General features: G+C 42.7%; 1 protein-coding gene across 1 annotated transcript in view; it reads left to right on the top strand.

Moving 5' to 3' along the window:
- The first annotated feature begins 9,834 nt into the window (after nt 1-9,834).
- LOC147898319 (mitochondrial 28S ribosomal protein S29-like protein) overlaps nt 9,835-23,175 on the top strand; it is a 98,223-nt gene continuing 84,882 nt past the window's right edge. The window contains exons 1-2 of the mRNA XM_087379628.1: nt 9,835-10,854; nt 10,987-11,228. Of these exons, the coding sequence (XP_087235754.1) occupies nt 9,956-10,854; nt 10,987-11,228 (1,141 nt within the window). The 5' untranslated portion in view covers nt 9,835-9,955. The remainder of the gene's footprint in view (nt 10,855-10,986; nt 11,229-23,175) is intronic.

Genomic DNA, 23,175 nt, shown 5'->3' with positions numbered 1-23,175 from the left:
ACCATTTGGGGCACCCGTTCTCCTTGTCAAGAAGAAAAATGGAGCTTTCCGTTTTGAAAAATCGATATTCCATTCCGAGAGTTGATGATCTACTCGACAAGTTGAAAGGATCCACAATCTTTAGCAAGATTGATCTTAAGTCAGGATATCATCAAGTAAGAGTGATCGAGCTTGATATTTTCAAGACTGCTTTTAGAACCCAAACTGGTCACTATGAATTTCTTGTTATGCCTTTTGGATTGACCAATGCACCTGCCACATTTAGTCGGATGATGAATCATATCTTCCTAGCCTATCAAGACTTTGTGGTAGTTTTCTTTGATGATATCATGATTTATAGCAAGAGTCGATAGGAACATGAGAAACACTTGGATCTTGTTTTCTCTCTCTTATGTGAGAACCAACTGTATGCCAATCCAGAGAAAAGTTCTTTTTTCCAGCCTGAAATTGAATATCTTGGACACATTGTTTTAGCTAAAGGCATTCGAGTAGATCCCAAGAAGGTAGAAGTGATAGTAAACTGGGCCACAGCCTAAAGATATCCATGAGTTACGATATTTTTTAGGTCTATGTAGTTTCTATCGTAGATTTGTTAGAAATTTTGCACACAAGGCACATCCATTGACTGAACTACTGCGTAAGACTCGTGCTTTCTCTTGGGGTGAGCAGCACACTTTAGCCTTTGAATGACTTAAGGGTGCAATGATGCACACACCAGTTTTAACCATGTTGGACTTTACAAGACCCTTCTTTGTCATGGTTACTGATGCTAGTGGACAAGGATTTAGGGCTGTGCTCATGCAAGATAACCATCCAATTACATTCGAGTCACGTAAATTAAAACCAGCAGAGCTAAACTATTCCACGTATGATAAAGAATTAGCCGCTGTGGTGCATGCCCTTAAACTCTGGAAACACTATCTTATGGGTTCCGAGTTACTCATTAAGACTGATCACCATAGTCTTAGACATCTCCTTACTCAACCGATGATCTTGGATTAGCACATTAAATGGGCTGCCTTTATTGATAGCTTTAAACTGATGATTCAATATCAACCAAGCAAAGACCTTGGATTGGCACATTAAATGGGCTGCCCATATTGATAGCTCTAAACCGATGATCCAATATCAACCAAGGAAAGACAATGTAGTTGCCGATTCACTGATCCGTCGACCTAGCATAAATAATATCTCAGTCATCGAGGGAGACCCTTTCAAGTCTATGAAGGCGGACTATCCTACTGATCGAGACTTTTCATAAATTTGGCATAAGATTAAGCAAGCTCACCCCTATGGCCTCGTATTCCATTCATAATGACTATCTATTCTACGAAAAGTGCTTGTGTGTCATTGCACCATTTCGACGCTTGGTACTAGAAGAGGTACATCAACCACCCTACATGGGACATAGAGGCGTCGCTGCTACATATCAGACTATAATTCAAGATTTTTTCTGGCCTAAGCTTAAAGTTGATGTTGCAACTTTTGCTGCACAATGTCTTATTTGTCAAAAAGTCAAGAGCTACAAGGGCAAATATCAAGGTTTACTTATGCCTTTACCGATTCCTAATGGCCGATGGGAGTAGATTTCTATGGACTTTGTTACTGAATGTCCTACAACTAGCTCAGGTTTTGATATGATTTGGACTATCATTGGTAGATTTAGCAAGTAGGCTTACTTTATTCCTTGTAAAAAGACCTTGACCGTAGTTCAAGCTGCTCATTTGTTCATCAAGCACATTTTTATACACCATGGCCTTCCAAAAGTAATCATGTCAGACCGGGATAGTAAATTTTATAGTAACTTGTGGACCGCACTCTTTGGCAATCTTGGTACGAAGTTAGATTTTTCCACTGCTTTTCATCCCAAGTCTAATGGCCAAACTGAGGTCACACAAAATACTATTTGTGACATGTTACGTGCTTACGTGTCTGGTCAGCCAAGCAACTGGGACAAATTTATACACATATTACAATTTGCCTACAACAACACTAAGCACTTTGCTACAGGCAAATCTCCATTCCAAATTGTCTATGGAAAGACCATTCCTACTCCATTGACTCGCCTTAAGCACCAAGTAGAGGCTGTTGATCGATTTACTGAAGATTTCTCTAGCATTTTGGCTACTGTCAAAAAGAATATCGAGCATGCTCAAGCTGTGTATACTGCACATGCAAACAAGGGTAGAAAGAAAGTTGTATTTGCTGAAGGTGACCTAGTTATGTTATGTATTGAGAAGCGTAGACTTAAGAGTATTGAGACACACCCTGTAGTTAAGTTTGCCCCTAAATCCTATGGTCCCTTTAAAGTTTTGGAGCGCATTAATGGCAATACCTATCGGCTCAAATTACCACCTAATTGGAAAATTCATATTCTTTTCATGTGCACCTCCTGAAACCTTTCCATGGAGACCCACCAATTTGACCTATTTTAGACGATGCACAATTGCTTCAAGGAGAGACCCAGCTCTTAGAGCCAGACCAGATCATTGTTCAACAAATCACTCAAACGAGACATGGAAACTCGTATCCTATTTATCTTCTTACATTTAAGAACCACCCCGTTGAGGATGCTAAGTGGATGCCTAAGTGATATTTTTGCCAGTACCCTGATTTATTAACTACTTTTTTTGTCGTGCAATTGATGGCAATTGCGATTTCAAGCAAGAGGGATGTTACGATAATTGGAATTATCCCATTAATTTAATCCTTCAGTATTTAGTTTAGTGAGATCCATCATTTTTGTCGCGCAACTGATGCATGTGTGCTCGTTGTTCCGTAGTGATGCATGTGTGCTCCTACATGGCTAGATATATGGCTGTGGCTGTATGAGTGTGTAGCATTGTGTGCACCACTTACGCGATTATGGTATGTGTAGCATGTGTGCACCATTCGTACGATTTTATTCACGTGTAGCATCAGGTGCACCATGAGATGGTATGTGTCACATGTGTGCACCATTCATTTGTGATTTATTGATTTCGCGTTGCTATAATACTAAAAGGTTGATTGATTGTGGTGATTAATTCCAAGGTTATCTTATGCTTGAAATATTTCATTACTATTGATTGTGTGAATCCAAGGGAAGAGTAATTGATTGGGCGATGGCATCTAGCAAGCATGATCTGCCATATTTTGGGTGCATAGGTGCAACTCCAGTGATGCGGGGAAGAATAAGGCTTATGCATAATTTTTGATATTACAAAAGCTTATGTACATATTTGAATCTTGGAATATTAGTGGCTTGACTAAGTGTATAAATAAAGTTAGAAAAAGCTTTATTTTTAGAAAAAGCCAGCTATTCTAGAAGGTGGATGGGCTTTTTGTAAAAGGGTGCATGGAGGAAAGCACAGGGGCTTTTGTATGATTTTTACTCGGAAGCTTTTTGGGGAAATATACATAAATACATAGGAGGTGGAAAGAGAGCACCACTCCTATGGGGGGAGATTATACCCAGCACGCTTATTTTGTCTCTTCCGTTTGTGAGTTTTGAGAGTTTGTGCGTATTTTCGAAGAGTGTTGCTGTGTTTTTCAATGATTTGCAGGTTCTGCGAGCGTTTCTCGTCGCAAAGTGGGAAGGCTAAACTTGGTAGGGTGAGCAATTCCATAATGTTTTAGAGTTCACTTTAGTAGTTCTATCCAAAGTGCCAGTGAAGACCCCTATCATAGTAGGGTTAGGATTAAAAAGCATTGATAGACCCCTATCATAGGTAGGGTTAGGATTAAAAAGCAATGATAAACCCCTATCATAGATAGGTTAGGATTAAAAAGCAATGACATAAATTAGGAATCAGGTATGCATAGGTCTAGATAAGATGAAACATGGTAGCATATTGGATCCCACCATGTTATCGATTTCTGTATAAGCATCAAATATAATATACCCAGTGTTGAGATAAATGCTAGTATTGCATTTAGAGCATTGATGCAAGCATGATCAAATTTTCCAATGGAGTTTTCATGCTTATCTTGACATTGTTTGATGCTTATATGGATGCTATGTTTTTTCAACTTTTATCATAACCTAATGCTAGTCACTTTCATGAGCTCTTCTTCTCCAAACACCCCACCTTCTCTTCCCTCATCACCCAAATTCGCACTATACCTCCTTTGCACATTATACTACCTTTCTAGGTTGTAACGGATAAGAAGATAATGTATTATTACTTCTCATCTCTCAATTTTCACGGATTTGAGAAGTTTTGGGAGAGCTCTTATAAAACACATTGATGCACCTCCTACACTTGAAGGTGTGAATGTTTGTGGCATATTTTACAAAAGATAAGGGACATATGGATGCATGAAAGAAAATATGTTAGCTTTCAAGTTTTGGAGATTTTCATGAGTTGTTTGGATTCAAACACCTTTCTACATCTCCCACACCTCATGAGGTGAGTGTTAGGTGCATTCTTTGCAAAACTTAATGATTCTCATGCAGGTTTATAGATTTTTTTGTAAGTTTCTCTTTCACAAAGTGGTTACTCTAAATTAAAATCTTTTTCAATAGAATGGCATTTAATGGTTTAGGGAGTGGAAAAAGGGTCTCAACTGCCTCAAGTAGTAGCATGAAGAGAAATCTTATTTAGAAACTCAAACTTGAGAAAAGGTAGAGGCTTGTGAGAGAGTTTGCAATTGAGAGAGAGAATCTAGAACCTTGGTATCCATCTCATAACAAAGTGGCCCATTTATATATATCTCTTGTAATTATGCTCTAATCAGAATGTGACATGACCTTGAATGGATCATTACAAAAGTATTCACAAATGCGATGAAATTTTTTAATGTACATGAACATATAGAGCATGTGTAGATCAAAGTTTTGTTTATTATTACATTAAATAAAATGGTTAGAGACTTGATTAGTTGAAGTATTTGATGAGGTATACAAAGGTGATGAGAGATTTGTCTTGGCAAAAGGCCAAGGGTGTGTGTTGTAGGGCATGGAGGGAAGATGGCCTTATTAGCTAACCAAATCTTTGGTGGATTCTAGAATTGTTTTAAGGATGAATTATCTTATGGGTTACCTCTAAAAGTGAATATTCAACATCAAATTAGACTTATTCTTGGGACAAAACTTATAAACAGAGCTCTTTATAGATTGAGTTTCAAAGAAGAAGGTAAAGAGTGAAGACAACTCAAAGAAAACCTCTAATTCATGTATAGTCGACCCGATTAGTTCCTTTTTTCTTCTCCAATGATAATATAGAAAAAGATAATTCTTTGGCTGTATATTGATTTCCAAAGGTTAAACTATATCACCTTCAGACACAAATATCCTATGTCTAGAATAGATGACCCGGGTCAATGGAGCGACAATCTTTAGCAAGATTAATCTCAAGAGTGTCTACTATCAAGTTAGAATTTGAGGTGAGGATGTATACAAGATTGATTCTAGGAGTAGATTTAGCCATTATGAGTTTTTGGTATGCCATTTAGACTTACAAATGGATACAAACAACCAAGTTAAGAGCATATTGTAGCTACAATTACTAGGCTACCTTGGCTTAGTTTGTATTTTGATATGGCCTAGTGCTTCATTCAGAGTTTTATAACCGATTATTGTTGTGACACTAGACAAAAAATGTTTGAGTGGAGATCTCCCATAAGGGAAAACGACAAAATACATTCAACATTATAAATATCAGACTTGATCCTATTGGTTGGAGGCATTGACACTGACACATGATAGATTTTGTATATTCTTCCATAGTTCGAGCCTTTTTTGAGATCTACAATTATTGAAGAAGCATATTACATTGTTGGATAGCTTCACCTTTGACCTATAGTCATCCACCATGTAGATATAATGCACCACTTTCAATATAAAATACTTTAACTAACCAAATTGTCATATTTCTATATATCGTGTCTTTTTCCACCACCATCCACTTCTACATAGCTTCCAAACAACATTTTGCTTGTTGTCAACTAAAGGTTGAGCATAACATAAGCACCTAGATACAAATGCCATAGTACTTGACTACAAACTCACTAATTTGCTTGTCAACTTTTGGATAAGTTGCAATATGTGGGATACTCCTCAATGGCTATCTCCGCCACTAATGAAATACACCGCACATCCCATGAATTCAATTGGAACTTTGTGTTCAATCTCCATAGAAATCCAATCAACCTTCTTCACTCCCAAATCCCTTTTCTTAAGTCTTCTAGCTGTAGAAAGCTCCAATGTAGCATTGGCATTCCAACTACATCTATTGCCCTCTGCTACCAAATATTATCCTTCACACTAGCATCCCCACAAGACCTTACATCCCTTCCATCTCACACCAATCATCTCTCGAGTATCTGCTAAATGTATAGCTAATACGTAACCAAATATCGTCAAGGGATAAGATCTCATGAGCTTACTGTACCAAATCATAAACTTCCAATTGCCATCACTCTCACCTACATCTATTTATAAACTACTTAACCATGGAGACTGATAAACAACTGTGGCAACATTTCCTTAACAATTCCGTTGTCCTTAGTTTTTAGGAATTGGCAAAGCATCCCACAAAAAATAACAATACTTTCTATGACCCATCTCCTTATCCCCAAGAACCTTATGAGATCCTTGTGTATTAACCCGTAGTGACATTTTGTATATTCTTATCACGAGAATCGGGATAACCCCATTATTTTTTAATCTTTCAACATTTAGTTGTGAGATTTAGCATTTTATCGCACAGCTGATGTAGTGTGTGCTCGTTGTTTGTATGCGTGTGTAGCAATGTGTGCACCATTTATGTGATGGGTGTGTAGCAATGTGTGCACCACTTACATGATGAGCGATGGTATGTGTAGCAGTGTGTGCATGACTGGATATATGGCTATGGTTGTATGAGTGTGTAGTAGTGTGTGCACCAATTACGCAATGATGATATGCGTAGCAGTGTGTGCACCATGCAATGGTATGTGTCGCATGTGTGCACCATCCATCTATGATTTGTTGATTTTGCATCGCTTAAATGCTGAAAGCTTGAATAATATTGGTGATTGATTCCAAGGTTTTTTATGCTTGAAATATTTGCATTATTTATGAATGTTGTGAATTTAGGGGAAGAGTAACTAATCAGGCGATGGCTACTGGTTGCAAGCATGATTCACCATATTTTGTGCGTGTAAGGTGCAACTAGGATGCGGCCTACTTCCAAAAGCCTAGTTTTTGGGAAATTACAATTGCTTATGTACATATTTAAATTTTTTGAACATTAGAGACTTAGCCTAAGCATATTATCTAAAGTGGAAAAAGCAAACTCTATTTCTAGAAAAGGCAAGCTATTTTGGAAAGGGTGTGTGTGGCTTATCTGTGGTTCAAGCACGAAGGAGATGTACATGAGCTTGTATCAGTTGTTGCTCGAAATTATTGAATCAATCAAATACATAGGAAGTGGAAGACGAGCACCACTCCTATGGGGGGAGATTACATTCCTATGTGTTTTTGGGAAATTATAAATGCTCATGTACATATTTTAATTTTTGGAACATTAGAGGGTTAGCCTAAGCATATTATCTAAAGTGGGAAAAGCGAACTCTATTTCTAGAAAAGGCAAGCTATTTTGGAAAGGCTATGTGTGGCTTATTTGCAGTTCGTGCATGGAGGAGATGTACATGAGCTTGTATTAGCTGTTGCTTGAAATTATTGAATCAATCAAATACATAGGAAGTGGAAGATGAGCACCACTCCTATGGGGGGAGATTGCACCCAACGCACTTGTCATCATTTCCATTTGTGAGTTTTGAAAGACCATGCATATTCTTGTGAATAGTTTTCATTGTGGTTTCGATAATTTGCAAGTTCCGTGTGAGCGATTCTCGTTGTAATTCTAGATACTCTTAATGTGACATTTCTTAATTCTAAATACTCCCAATGTTGACATTTCTTAAATTTCTTAATTCTAAATACTCCCAATGTATTTCTTACTCATTACGTTGACATTTCTTAAATTGCGATACCATAGAGTGTTAAAGATTTAATAGTCAAGCATTCAATCCTAGACCCTTACCATGCCAAGGTCTCCTATTCCCTTTCATTTTGATATAAAACCACAAAACCCTTTACTCCATATGCATATCAACCCCTAAGGTCACCCAAACCACTCCTCTCTTTCTACATAAAATAGAATATTTGTGAGACAAAACTAGCCTTGTCCCCCATAGAATCATTGGGAAGTTCTCATCAATGCATTCACCTTCATCAGCACTAAGATGTAAAATCAAGTGTCTACATAAAAGCAATCTCATTCCTTTAAAGCTTTCCATCTTCCACACCGTACCCATTAATGGAACCGTGAACTAGATGTTTCAACAAGGGGGCTATTGGGCACCCCTACCTTATTAATCTCCTCAAACCAAATTTCCCAACTTATTTAGACAAACTATGGAGAAGCATTTGCGAACAAAGCGTCACAATATGAGATAATATTCTAAAGGTAAAATTCCACATAAATACGATCCTGAGATCACACTCCAAACATCAACCTTAGTAGTCTCTACACTTGGAGTAAGCCCATACATACGTAGGGGATCCTTAAAGCAACGTCCATTACCATTTAAATAAGCATTAACATTCTCATAATGCCCCATTTGAAGTAGCATCCATTATGCATATGAACCACTGACCCATTAAAAAAAACAAGGATGGTTTTTTGACACATGGTAACTTAGAGGAAAAGAGTTTAAATGCGGCCGCATGCCACCCTTGAACTCTTAGACTATGCCACGTGCCACCCTTGGACTCTTGGACTTTTACAAACTCATGAACTACCACAAGCCCTTGGACTATCAGCACACATACACATATGCATACTTGTGTAGGCAACCCATATACACATGTATACATGCACACAAAAACACACGTGTCATAGTGGCCATGGTAAGAGTTTGCAAGACCAGCCAAAGGCGGGTTATGCAAACTCATTTAGACAAACTATGGAGAAGTGCTTGCCAATAAAGCCTATTAATATGGGACAATACTCTAAAGATAAAATCCGTGATCATGAGATCACATGAAACATCATATTCCAATCTTCTTAGAACTTGTACAAGGAAGCACTTGGGTTTGGAAACTTTTGCACTGTGGGTGCTAGCTGGAACGTTCACACGCTTGGTTTTTTATGTAATGTGGACACTTCAGTTTCTCGGTGGTTGCCAGACGGGCCCCTCCTCCCGAGCTGGGGCTCAAGGGGCAATCAAGTCTCATCATTATGGGCGACTACCTACAAGCAACAAGCACTATGAGAACATGTCTCTGTGCCCACAATTGGTCAGCATATTGCCAGTTGTAGGTGTGCATTTATGGCAATTGGGTTGCCAAAGAAAACCAGAGGTTTGCAGACAGCCCAATCGCGTGAAAGGGCTCTTAGCAGGTATAGAATATTGTGAAGCATATCATGACCTTTTACAAACCTATTTTGATCTTTTGGAGTAAGCCCACTACATACTTGGGGGATCCTGAAAGGCCACCAATACCTCATAATGCAGCATTTGAAGAGATTTACTCACTAGTGGAGCATTTGAAGAATCGGGTTGCTAAAAGAAAACCAGAGGTTTGGAGACAGCCTGATCGGGTGAAAGGGCTCTTAGCATGAATATTGTCAAGCATATCATGACCTTTTACAAACCTATTTTGATATGTGGGAGTAAGCCCATTACATACTTGGGGGATCGTGAAAGGCCACCAATACCTCGTGATGGAGCATTTGAAGAAATTTACTCAAATGTATGTCCCCCAATTGACCATACAATTTGAAGAAAGAAACCAAATTCCTCATAATGCAACATTTGAAGAAGCATAATTGCTAAGAAATTTTGAAGTAAGTAAACCCTTCTTAAACCTCCAAAGCCTTGTTTCCTGCTGTGGCTATGGCGGACAGCTTCGCCACACCGAAAACCTTCGTTCCCCTGAAGACCTCCTCGTTTTGATGCCAAATGTCGTAAGTTGTAAGCTCCCATGAAGCACCTTGCCCGCGTCGCTGCTTCTTCCCGCCCTCGATCAGGGACCAGAACCCGTTGCTTTTGCATTGCATATCTGTCCATTCCCTCCCCCAAGCTTCCTTCTTGGAAGCTCTTTCGTCGTGCCTTGCATGATAGCTGCCGAGAAGCAGCCTCGTTTAGTGCTCTTGATCGGTGCCCTGACGTGAACTTTGCTACCCCTGGACGGCATTTCGGTTCACGGGTTGTTAACGTTAGAGGAGTCAATGCAACTCTTTTTGGCATTGCCAAGGCGGCTTTATACTCTCGCAATGGTGGCCTTGGAGGGAATTGCCACAATATTTTGCCATACATGAACCGCGATCAAGTGACAATATTAACTGGGGCGTTTCAGATCCTTCCCTTTTATCGATTGCAGATCAGGAACTGTTCGGGAACTCAAACTCCTAACGACAAGCCTGATAATGCACCAGAAAAACGAGATAAGCTTTCGGATGATGGTTCTAGAGAAGTAGCCCTTGAGAAGCTAACATCTCTGGTAGAAGGGTGGATTTCAGAAGAGGGTGATCTGGAGGCTGACGAAACTAGTCAAAAGGAAACGAAATTGATGAGCTCATCTGGTATGATAGATGATTGGAATTTCGATGACTGGCATGAGCCGGATGTCGTGGACACTGTCGAAGCATTGAAGGATGGCAAAGTCGTAGCTCAAACATTGCGTCCAGAACACTCTGAGGGACAGGAAGGGCAGCAAGTCGAGAAAGCTAATGAAGAGAAGGGAACGGGTCCTCGGAGTAAGACAAAGAGAGTGTTTGGTATTGACAAATATTTACCGCCCAGAGTGTTAGTAGAGTATACCGAAGCAACCAGCTTAGCAGATCTCACGGCTAGCGATGCGAATAAACTCTTTACGTCAAGGTTAGTGCTGTTTTCTATCCTGCATGAACAAATGGTGGACATGATGTCAAGAAGCTAGGCTGTTCTTATAACGTTGTGTATTTTTCCCTTTTTTTGGAAATGGGCTCACAAATTTGCTTTTGAGTACTGCAGCAAGGAGGATGAGGCACGCTTTTTTCCTGAAGGATTGCCCAGTAGTTTTGCCAAGGAATTTGACATTAGTGGGGTAAATGCTTTGCTTATAAGAAATCAACTCCTGAAGCTTATCGGCCATTTCAAGCAATTCAGCCCAAAAAAGTCAGCGGAGCCTATATCTACGATTGATGATCACGAGGAGTCCACTGCTAATCCCAACAACAAGGAGGTGACTCTGATTGAACCAAGTGCTTATCTTTGTAAGTGTATTCCAAACTTATGTACCCTCTCGTCTTTGCTTGTTTCTTCACGCCATGCTTGTTAGTCCTTGCAAACACCAACCTCATGTCTAAAATTGTACCGAGTAATATTGCTTTCGTGGGTTTGACCATGTTACTGGACACATGTAGCTCCATCTTGACGGTTTGTCTTTCCTTAATTTGAGAACGTTAAAAAGGTGGAGTTGTAGTTCTCATTCAGTTCTTTATCTTCAAGTCTATACCATGCTATATTGCTAAGTATTTCTTCGTTGTGGGTAGATCATTCTCAACCTAAGGTCATTGATCTAGGCGCTGTAGGAATTGAGAGTTCTAAGACGGAGTCACATGTTAAAATAAACCTGGGAAAAGTTGGCAAGGGGCTGAAACAGACGGTGACCTGCAGAGGAGCTTATAGGATAGAGCTGCAAAAATGCGCCCAAGTAGGGCTGTGATATGAATGTAAGGAGGGGGGAAGGCTAGAGGAAGAACGTAGGAAAGCATGAGTGAGTGCAGCTTGTCCTATCTGTGAGTCCTCAATATAAGGAGGACATTGGGGCTGTGGGCTAGGATTTTAAGGGAACACATGCCCACTTGGGGCTGTGTAAGTCTTCCCACATATTGCGCTGTTTTCTTCCATGTTTGTGGACTGCCTTGGTGCCTAGTCTGGGGTAGAGAAGGATAGATGTAAAGACGTCTTGAATAAGTTTCTTGATTAGTGGAAGGATCTTCATGCGAGGACAATGGACAGGGGCCTAGTTTGAGTCAACTCACTGGTCAGTTGCAACTGGTTGGCTGGTTGGGTAACTTGGCTAGTTGGCCAGCTTACTGGTGGGTAAGTAGGAGCACACCTCCTCCTATAAGACACGACTTACTTTTTGGCATCATCCCTGCATCCTACTCAAGCTTTCAGTTTAAGGCACTCAAAGAACAAGGCCAGCAGTTCTTAAGCCTTCAGTTTTACCAGCCATATGGCTGCAGTTTGTAGGCAACACATAGAGCGCATACTTCTAGCTGTGTCTTGTACATTTAGCCCACACCGATACTGTCTATCGAACCCAGTCAGGTCAGACGGAGCTCAAAGTACTCATGACAGACACATGATACAGCTAGTGGTCGTTCAGTTGGAGCCATCTTGTGGTTGGCCAGCTTGCTGGTCCACTTGGTTGGGCTTCCCCTTCTCCTATTAAAGGAGGCCCCTTGGTCTCATTCCCAAGCCTTCCGTTCAAGGAGAGGGAGAAGCAGTTTTCAAGGCAATTTGCCTTCAGAGTTACCAGCCCCATGGCTGTAGTTTGTAGGTAGCACTTGAATGCATGCTTGGAGGCAGTGTTTTGTGCCTTCAGCCCAGATGTCCCGTACCTCACTTCTCAGCCCATAATCTATCTCTGTGACAACAAGCCCCACCTTCTGCAAGGTCTTGGTGTTGATGAAACTGTTGCGCTTGCGCTGCCCACAAGCTTATGAACAGTCCCGCCCTTAATATCACCTTTTAACCTGAGTGTCTCAGCACTCCTCACACCCATCAATGCATTAAAAGATATTGAATAAAGTACTGGCTGAGCAACCCAATATTGCACCTCCTCATTCACAGGGGCATTCCCATCAGTATCATCTGTGCATGGAATGGTACGGCAGCACGATGCTCAAGGAAAACAACTTTAGGGGTGTAACTCTGTTGGGCTGAAGCTTGTGCATGTCATGGGTGTTCCCTCCAAGCTGAGTAGTCCCAACTGGATCAAAGGGACACTCAGAAACCACTTTTGACTCCAGCATCTGGAGTTTGTCCCGACTCCTGTGCTCCGTCTGTCTCCTCATGAGTCACATCAAGGCATTCACCAACAACTCATCATCAGAGAACTCAATGATCATGCTCAGTTTGGTTGTTTGGTTGTCCTAGTATTTTGCATTTTGCATACTACTTGTGCTCAGGAGTCCATTTCTCGCCACACATGAAGCATTGATTTGCCCTTTTCTTGCTGTCCATGTTGGCTTTGGTATGCTGTTCAATATTTTTCTGCTAAAAATTTGGCTCCCTCTTGGTTGTTGGGGAAGCAAGGGAGACATGGTGTTGACACAATGATGGAAAATGAAGCATGTTTATTCATAGAGAGTGTCATTAAATAGACACTGGTAACATCCAAGAGTGACATCAAGAGAGCATCGCTAGATCCACAATTATCTCCCAGTATCTCTCAATCACACACCACACTCCTAGATTCACTCATTCACACCTACTAACTGACACATCATTAGTCACACCTACACACACACACACACACACGTGTTCACACTCATAATCATAGACCTTGTAACCTATGGTATGATCTCATTACATCAGTTTGTCCCAACAATCCCCCCCACAAATTGATGACCTCAACCCTAGTAGTCCATGGGAAACTTCATGGCTTGCCCACCTCTAGTGGCAACACTCATAATCCTAACCTGGCACTTACTGTAGTTGCATCAGCAGTAGACTCATTTGGGCAACCTCACCCAAATGATCTCACTCTGAATTTGGTCTCTTGGTTTACAATTGGGAGAATGAACAATGACTATGCATGGGAAGTTCCCATAGGTCTGACAAGGTAAAACTCACACATAAAGTTAACAATCATTTAAGGGGGACATTCCAGGGCAGAAAACCCTTATTGACCACACACAAAAAACTCTAATATTTTGGAGATGTGGGGAAGATTCCCCCTTGATAGCAATCCTTTTCTAGCGTCGTTTCCATGCTATCTTTGTGTCTGGTCCACAAATGTAGAATGATATTTTCAATAGGGTGCATATTCTCGACCACCATGTTAATGTAGTTGAAAGAGTCCAAGTTGATGTCCAAATGCCAATGCTTTGGAGAGGCTCATGAATCATATGTGGTTTATCCTTCATCTTGGCAGTGCAAAACTTTTCATCGTGCTTTGAGAGAGCATTTTGCATCCTTCTAGTGTCCATCGTACTTTTGGCTTGAGTGACCATGAGGATAGATGAGAGGGTCTTACCCTTGATTTGGGCAGTGTCTACTCTCTTACAAGTAGTACTTCTTAACACAAACAAGAACCCCTCAGATGATGACTATTTCTTTGCATACATACACTTTGAAAATATGCCAAACTGAAATATCAGTCAAACATTTAACTTTCCAAGACTTATGGCTGAATGAAAATGATCAAACACAGTGAAAATACAGTAAACTGATCTTCAGCAGTATAAGTCCCAATTGTATGTTGACTTGGTCAACCCTCAAAACCACAAAACTGTCAAAATCTGAATCCCGCAACAAGCAGAGATTGGAGGCCGAAATTTGCCCAAATAGAAACGACTTTGAGAGGGCTTTTTGAGCAAAAAGAAAGGTCTTATACTAGAGAATGTCCTCCAGCAAGGACCGGTGGAAATTCGTGCAGTATCACTTGTGATAGTTGTGCCAAGTCCAACTGTTCTTTCAGGCGATTTCTTCTCTAATATTGGAGCATTGCTTCTCAAATTTCATCAGTAGCCTCCTCATGGGGTCGCCCAATAGCAGCTAAGAGCATTTGCCTCCTTTGATTCTTGAGTGCCAGCCTCAGATGAAGATAGGAGAGGATCTCGCTCCTGTGGCCCTGCTGAAGTGGAAGTGATGGAACCCCCCCCCCCCTGCAGATCTCTGCCTCTGAGAGCAGGTGGAAGAGCGGTGTGGTGCGGGTCGACGTTGTCAACTCCTCATAAAGTAAGGAGTACATGTCGTGCTTGTCCTGTGGGATCTTTGGAATGAATTTCATCTTCTCAATGTCGATCTTGTCCACATTCACTTGAGAAGGCTCCGGGTTTTTGGCAATCCTATCAAGGAGCTGGAGGTTGCAATGATGAAAATCCAACCGCTCTAGCTGAGAGGTACTCAACCTATTTCTCTTCTTTGTATGGAAGAGTGCCCAAGTGCTCCAGTTCTCGTCACATGGACTGTAACTGCAATCTTGAGAGAGCACTCGAATGGCAATACGTTTCTGCACACATAATTAGAATTAAGTAGGATTTAAGTTGTAACTCACATTACTATGTTGCATGTAGTTGAAACTTGAGTGTATGGGTAGTGAATTACCAGTCTCAGGCCCTATTTGGATGATAGCCTCCCGTATATAAATAAATGCGTCGGTAATTGTGAGACTTGGGAGGGAGGCATCAATGGCTTTGATGTGCAGTCATACTTTTCCCTTGTTTCTTTCAAGGGCTCTAGTTGCACTTCTATGCATGCTCTTTCCTGCTTGAGCTTTTGTACTCGGAGAGCCTCAGATGAAGAGCCTTCCCACTCACATCCAATGCAGCTGGCTGATGACTCTTATGGTCTTCCTCCATTGGTTTGCCTTGGCCACATGAAAGGGAATGACACACCGTATGAACAATCGGGTGAGCTCCCTAGTTGCCTCTGCCATTGCCTGCTTTTGAAAGCCAGCTTGGATGTTGGTCTTTTGTATAGAATTTCTAGGTAGTGGAGAAGTGGCTCGTGATACATCCCCTGGCAAAGAGTCCTCTTTGCATCACAGTTGACATAGAGGAATGGCCACTCTCTGACTCTGTATTTCTGCACCTCTTTGCTGCTAGTGCTTGACTTGAACTAGCTTTATTCGATGGCTTCATTGAATCGAAATCGTTGGGAACGGCCAAACGCTTTCACCTCCATTCTTCAAGGCTCTCCTTAACATCTTAAGAAATATTTGGCACATGGGCAAGATGGTCCTTCACACCGGTGATGCTCCCCGTTTTTCCACTCCACAAAATTTGCATTTTCACTTTTTAGAACCACCAGACCACTCATAGCTCCCCAATTTCTCTGCATGTTTCCAAAATGCATCGGGAGCCATGTAGGTTGAGGGTAAGGGTTGAGAGGACAATAAGGAGGAGAGGAGAGGGCAAGGGCTGAGGAGAGCAAGGAGAAGAGGGCAAGGGCTGAGGAGAGCAACGAGGAGAGGGGGTGTAAACTACTCGGTGCTTTCTATCAATTCACACAACGGATTTTGCAGAGGCATTTGAATGAGATGATTGCGAGTTGCCAAACACATATACTTGAACTTAATAGTTTGCAATTAAGCTGGAATTAAGACTTATACAGCTTAAACACAAAGTGACATCATTGGAGAATGCAATATGATTGAGGGGCCAAGACGGGCCCCCCCCCTTATCCAGGCTCACTTTATTCTTGAAAATGGAGATACAAGACCAAGGTGCAATGCACCTTCCAAACTGATGAACTCATAGATACAAGACTCAAGAGCATATGTACAAGGTAGACAACAAAAAGGAGGACTCCAAGCTCAGGTTTCAGCTCTTGGCTTGCCCAATCCACAAGGAAGAAGCCTGCAACAATCACCACTTACATCCAACATTAGAGACAAACACTAGTTTCTAGAAAGATAGTAGAAACAACATGAAATAGTGCTGTAAATGAGATAAACTTGACAATACAGGCTCCCTTCGGGACTTGGCCCTTTTGTAGATGAAGTCCTTGATGCCTCTGAAGCTACCTTGGGTGAGGAGAGTGTGGAAAATGGGGCTGGAATGAGAACAGCTTAGAAAAACAGCCTGTAGGCTAGAGAGAGAAAGCTTTTATGGAGTGATAGCTGTAGAGAGAGAGTGCCTATGCTGATCCCAAGGGAGGAGATGTAAGAGAGGAGCTGCTGCTGTTCCAGAGGTGCACAGAAAGGCAGATTTCTGCAAGGGAAATGGGCTGGAACAGTAGAGAGAGAAATTCTGCAGTAGAGAGAGAAAGACTGCAGCAGGAGAGAGAAAGGGGCTGTGGCTGCTCCAGGCTAGGTGAAGGAGAGAGGATGCTGCTGCTGTTCCAGAAGAGCTGAGAGGGGGCAGATTTCTGGAGAGGAGGGGCTGGAACTGTAGAGAGAGAATGTGCTGTTGTAGAGAGAGAAAGTGCTGCTGAGGTGAGAGAATGGCCTGGGGAGAAGCTGGCTGCACCCAAGGAGCTGGAGAGGTTCTGCTGCATCATCTAAAAGGAGGGAGAAGAAAAGTGACGAAATTTTCATGTGTGAAATGAAGGGGAGAGGCCTTCTTTTATAGGCTCAGCCCCCCTCCTAGGCCTAGAGTGGAAGGTGGACACTTGTCCCAGATTTTTGGTGGGCTGCAGTCCCAAAGAGGACAGCCCACAACTTGCCCCAAATCTACTTGGGGCCAAACACTTGGCCTGCATGCCCTGCCACTTGCCATGCATGCTGCCACATGTGTGGGACAGGTGGACTGACCTGCCAGCTCAGATTCCAAGTGGCAGTCTGCCATGTGTCAGCTGCCACGTCACTCCCAAAAACCCTAAAATTTCAAAGTTGTCAGAATTTAATTCTGATCGCACACACGGGTTCCTAACAGCTTAGACTATCTATTGACGTACTCTAAGGTCATAATTGAGCCATACTGAGCTCATTTGTTTGTCGTCTTATCTTGTATCTCCATTACTCTTGGCATGCTGCCAGGCCCACACCCAAAGCTCAGGGAACATTCTCTTGAATGGTTCCTAGGTCGGTATGCAATCTGTGCATTTGATTGGTCCCATGTTTGGGTACTCAGGTTGGGTGTGGTTTCTAGATGTCCCTCTCAAAGAGAGGCCATCACTCTTGTGGGTCACTAATGCCCATAACCCCAAGCAAGGGGGTCCACCCTCAAATGCTAGACCTAGTCCCCATTGTCCGTAACTGAACAGAAGGAAAACATTTCATTTCTTAATAAGCATACTATTGAAAAACAAAAAGAAATAGTACCAAGCAAGTGGATACATGTTGAAGCAGGATGACAGGGGGCAAGGTGGAGAGGGGTTGGAGAGAAGAGCAAGGAGGAGAGGAGAGGGCAAGGAGGAGAGCAGAGGAGAGCAAGGAGGAGGGGCAGCGGGTTGAGAGGGGGCTGTAGGATGAGAGGAGAGCAAGGAGGAGAGGTTGGAGGAGGAGAGAGTTGTAAGGTGAGAGGGCTGTAGGCTGTGAAGAGGAGATGGTGGAGCGGAGCTGCGCAGAGAAAAGAGCCACGGCGGCGCGGGAGGAGTTGCATGGTTTGGGGCCAAAATTGCCCTCCCCAAAATGGCATTTTCTGTTTTGGAAACCCCGCCAAAACGGTGAACCGTTTCGGGTGACAAAAAACGCCGCTTTTGGGCACTATGATGACTATGCATCGACTAGATAAGATTAAGATTAGCAATAAATTTCCAATGGCCTGCATAGAGTACATCTTAGAGCGCTTGAACGGTGCCAGATGTTTTTCTAAGATAGACCTTAAGAGCGGTTATCTTCAGGTTTGCATATTTGACAGTGACATCTCGAAGACAACATTTAGGATAGAGCGAGCTCATTATGAGTTTGTAGTCATACTGTTTGGTCTTAAAAATGCACCACCAACGTTCAATAAATGATGTCGCGGAGCATATAGGAGTGTGCCTGTTTATCTTTTTAGATGATATCTTGATCTTTTTAGCCACAATGGATCACCACTTAAGGAAGGTGCGGAAAGCTCTCCAGCTTTTGTACGACAATCAATTATATCTCAATGCCAAAAAGAGTGAACATGGACTGATGGAAATCGAGTATCTGGGTTATATCATCAGTGCATAATGCATTCACTTGGACCCCGAATAACTCGGTCTATTGTAGAGAATTACTTGGTGTAATCTAGGCATTGAACCACTGGTAGCTGTTCCTTTATGGACGGACCCTGATAATCAAAACATACCATCAAGCTTTAAAGTGGCTTTAGACAATGCCCAACTCCTATTGGAGTGATCGGCAATCATGATGGATTCAAATATTTCAGCAGCTTAGGGGCATGGTCAAATACATCACAAGGGGGAAGGACGTCCCGTTTTCCATCCAAAAAGAAGTTTATGAGAGCGCTCTTCCTTGACAACCTCCAATTTCCAAGGTGTAGAGGATAAAATTTTATGGTGCAGTTGATGGAAATTTGGGCACCTGCGAAAAGAGAAACTCCCTGTGTGGACACGAATAGTTTCGCTAGCTTTGTGGGTCCTGTTGCGTCTCTTTTGTGCTTTCGCCCTGCAATGTGGTACGCGTCGCCTTCTATCTGTACAGGATTTTGTACCGCAACCCTTGGCATGGGGAACCTGCTCTTGATGGTCAGCTTGTTTAATGCGCGGTAATCCACACACATCTGAGCTGCTTCTTGACGAAGAGAATTGGAGCTGCATACGGTGAGTTACTAGGGCGGATGAAGCCACCGCGTAACAACTCATCTAACTGTTACTCAAGCTCCTCCTCCATCGTCTTGCTGAGACGGTAAGGATGCTTGCTGGGGGGTGATGATCCATGCAAAAGCTCAATATGATGGTCCTTTGGCCGGCTGGGTGGTAAGGTTGGAGGCAAGCGCGATGTGAGGAAAATGTCTTGGTACTGCTGAAGCAAAGCTTTGTGCTCGGGGGTCCTAATTGGAACTTTTGTATTGGTCGCGTTGACATAGACAATGTATGCTTCTCCTCCTTTGCGAATCTCGCGTGCCATCTAGATTGTAGAAATCAAAGGGCGAGGCAAAGTGTATTTAAGCCAAGCGATGAACTTACCCCCATGGTCTGGAATTTTGAGGATCCAAACCTTGGTGCTTATAGTCTGGGCGAACTTGGAACTGGTGCCACCATTGGGCTTCCAAGTTGATGTATGTTGCTTGAGTTGGTGCGACCTTGAAAGTATGGGTGTCTGCCCATCCTCCTATCTTTAGAGTGGTGCCTAAGGCCATGTTGTTGCTTTTCACCTACTGTCCTATGAATGCCCCATTTAGGGCGATGGTATCACACAGGGTGAGAGTCAACCTGGCTCACTGAGCAGCTTGGTAGAAATGATCTCAGAACTCCGAGGATGAGGACTTTCTGGCCACCGATCTGTTCGTAGAACTCGAACATGGCGGGAAACTGGTGAGAGTTCCCCTTCTACTGATCTTCTTCAATCTCCTCTACAACCACTAAGGTTGTCTTCGCCAGAGTCAAAGCTGTAGAAGAACCACTGGACATGGATCCATTGGCTTGTTGCTTTTGAAATGCGGGCAATCCTACTTTTTGTGCCCTTGCTCATGGCAAAAGAAGCAGCGGTTCTCTTTGGCATAGGTCGTTTTGCCGGTTGCATCCAAGTACCCTCCATAGCCGTTGTTGTCTTTTGTTGGACTGTTCTTCTTTTGTTGCCCCGTGCTGGCCTTCTTTCCTCCATCTATGGCGAAGGAATCCGGGGCTTCTTACTGTTGAACAGCTTGGCGAAGGAATCCGGGGCTTCTTACTGTTGAACAGCTTGGGTCCTTGACCCTTGTACATGAGCTCAAAGTTCTGAGCAAGCTCGCATAGTCATGTGGCCGAAAACTACGGACGTACCACTGGATGTCTGATCGCGGCTTCTCGAGCTTCTCGATCGCGTTCTTCTTTTGCTTCCCGAGCTGCCCTTTCGGCTTCTTGAGCTTCCCGATTGCGTTCTTCTTTCGCTTCCCGAGCCTCCTGATTGCGTTCTTCATTTGTCTCCCGAGCTAGCCTTTTGCGCTCTTTGGCGGCCTGCTCATAGTCTTTCCGCATCTTCTGAAGCTGGGTCATGCGGGTGAAGAGAGCCTCGAATTGTTGTTGCTACACCTGCGTGCAACATGGCTGTCATGGGAGACATGGCAGTGTCTGTAGGGTTCTGTGGTAGGGGTGGTGGAGGCACTGAACCCTCGTCCCTTGTGTTGGACTGCGCACTGGTGCTCATGGTGTCCTTACCGGATCTTGTCTAAACCATAAACGATGGGACTGTCCTTGACTAACCTGAACCTCCTGACTTCTGGAAACGAACTTTCCCCTCACGTTGCAAGGTGTAAAGACCTACGGGTGAAGATGGGAGCTGGCCCGATGCATGATGGAGTAAGAGAGGGAGCGTCTAATGGAGTATGGTACTACCACTAGTCCGGGGTACGCACAAAATACCCACCAACAAAGTAAAAAGTAAAAATAAATAAATAAATATAAAAATAAGTATGTATATATATATATATATATATAGGTACTTCTTGAGATAGAGGGTTTTCCTCTATAGATTCTCTCTCTCTCTCTCTCTCTCTCTCTCTTTCTATATATATATGGCGATATTAGCTCTCGCAAGTGCTAGCATCTCCCGCATCTGAACTACAAAGTTCGCGGCACTAGGCACTTTCTGATGCAACATTTCACCCCTCTCTTGGGATGCATTAAATTCCGTGCCCCTAGGCACAATCTTTGCACTAGGCCCTTGGCCTTAGATCTACCTAGTCTGGTGCTATCAGCCCTCACCTAGGACCTTGACATTAAATCCCTCCCGATCATTTACATGAAGCGCAAACACATATATTACAGAGATAGATCCATTAAGGGAAATGTCGACTGATTCTTCCGAGGTCATGCTATATATATATATATATATATATATATGTATATAGAAAGAGAGAGAGAGAGAGAATCTATAGAGGAAAACCCTCTATCTCAAGAAGATATAGATATAGAGGAAAACCCTCTATTTCAAGAAGTACCACTAGTCCGGAGGTAGGCACAAAATACAAAAAAAATAAATATATGAAAACCCTCTGTCTCAGGAAGTACCACTAGTCCGGGGTAGGCACAAAATACCCAAAAAAAGAGAGGAAAACCCTTTGTCTTAGGAAAGAATCTGAAGCTCTGATACGAATGTAGCGGGAGATATACTATCCTCACTCTCTCTCCTGCTCGATACTAATTGCAACTGCAAGATGATGCACTCAATACACAAAGTGATCCTGTGGATGTGAGTGAGAGAATCGGAGGGAGAGAATGTAGCGGACCTCCAAAGAGGAAATAGATACAAAATAAATAAATATAGGAAAACCCTCTGTCTCAGGAAGTACGACTAGTCCAGGGTAGGCACGAAATACACAAAAAAATATACAGGAAAACCCTCTGTCTCAGGAAGTAGCACTAGTCCGGGATAGGCACAAAATAGAAAACAAAATATATATAGGAAAGCCCTCAGTCTCAGGAAAGAATCTGAAGCTCTGATACCAATGTAGCCGGAGAGAGAGAGAGAGAGACTATCCTCACTCTCTCTCCTGCTCAATACTAACTGCAACTGCAAGATGATGCACTCAATACACAAAGTGATGCTGTGGATGTGAGTGAGAGAATCAGAGGAGGGGAATGTCTCCGAAGAGGAAATAGATACAAAATAAATAAATATAGGAAAACCCTCTGTCTCAGGAAGCACCACTAGTCCAGGGTAGGCACAAAATACCCAAAAAAAAGAAGAGGAAAACCCTCTTTCTCAGGAAGTACTACGAGTTCGGGTTAGGCACAAAATACCCAAAAAAATATATTGGAAATTCCTCAGTCTCAGGAAAGAATCTGAAGCTCTGATACCAATGTAGCGGGAGATAGACCATCCTCATTCTCTCTCGTGCTCAATACTAACTGCAACTGCAACATGATGCACTCAATACACAAAGTGATGCTGTGGATGTGAGTGAGAGAATCAGAGGGAGAGAATGTAGTGGACCTCCGAAGAGGAAATAGATACAACTGAATAATGAATGTCCAAAGGGCTGAATACAATTGTATGAAGGGGCTGAAACCCTCTTTGGAAAACTGAAGGCTAGACTACCTAGAGGAGGTGAATCCTCACTAGATCCTGAAGAGGCTGAGGCTTCCTTGCTGGTCTGTTGCGGGGAGGCCTAGGTGTTGCTTCACTGAAGGCTGGAAGGCCTGAGGTGGGATGAGAAATGAAGGCCAAGGGGCTGCCTTTTATAGGCCCCCTTGGGCCTCAAAACTGACCGACCAGCATGGCCAACCTTGCTGCTTCCCACTGATTGGGCTGTCGTGGATGACTGGCTGCTGATGTGGCACCAACCAGCCCACAGGGTGGCCGATTGGCTGCTGACATGGTGCCTTTGCTGCAACTGTTAATGCGTGGGCTTGCATGGCAGTCCAATATGGCCACGGGCTGTGGATGCCCGTGACAACTGTTGCCTTCCT

The sequence above is a fragment of the Dipteris shenzhenensis genome, chromosome 9 (assembly GCF_047967505.1).
Source record: "Dipteris shenzhenensis isolate YYH24624 ecotype China chromosome 9, Dip_SZ_1.0, whole genome shotgun sequence".
NCBI classification, from domain to species: domain Eukaryota; kingdom Viridiplantae; phylum Streptophyta; class Polypodiopsida; order Gleicheniales; family Dipteridaceae; genus Dipteris; species Dipteris shenzhenensis.
Note: the sequence above shows the minus strand (reverse complement) of the source record. Positions and strands in the feature narration are given on the sequence as shown.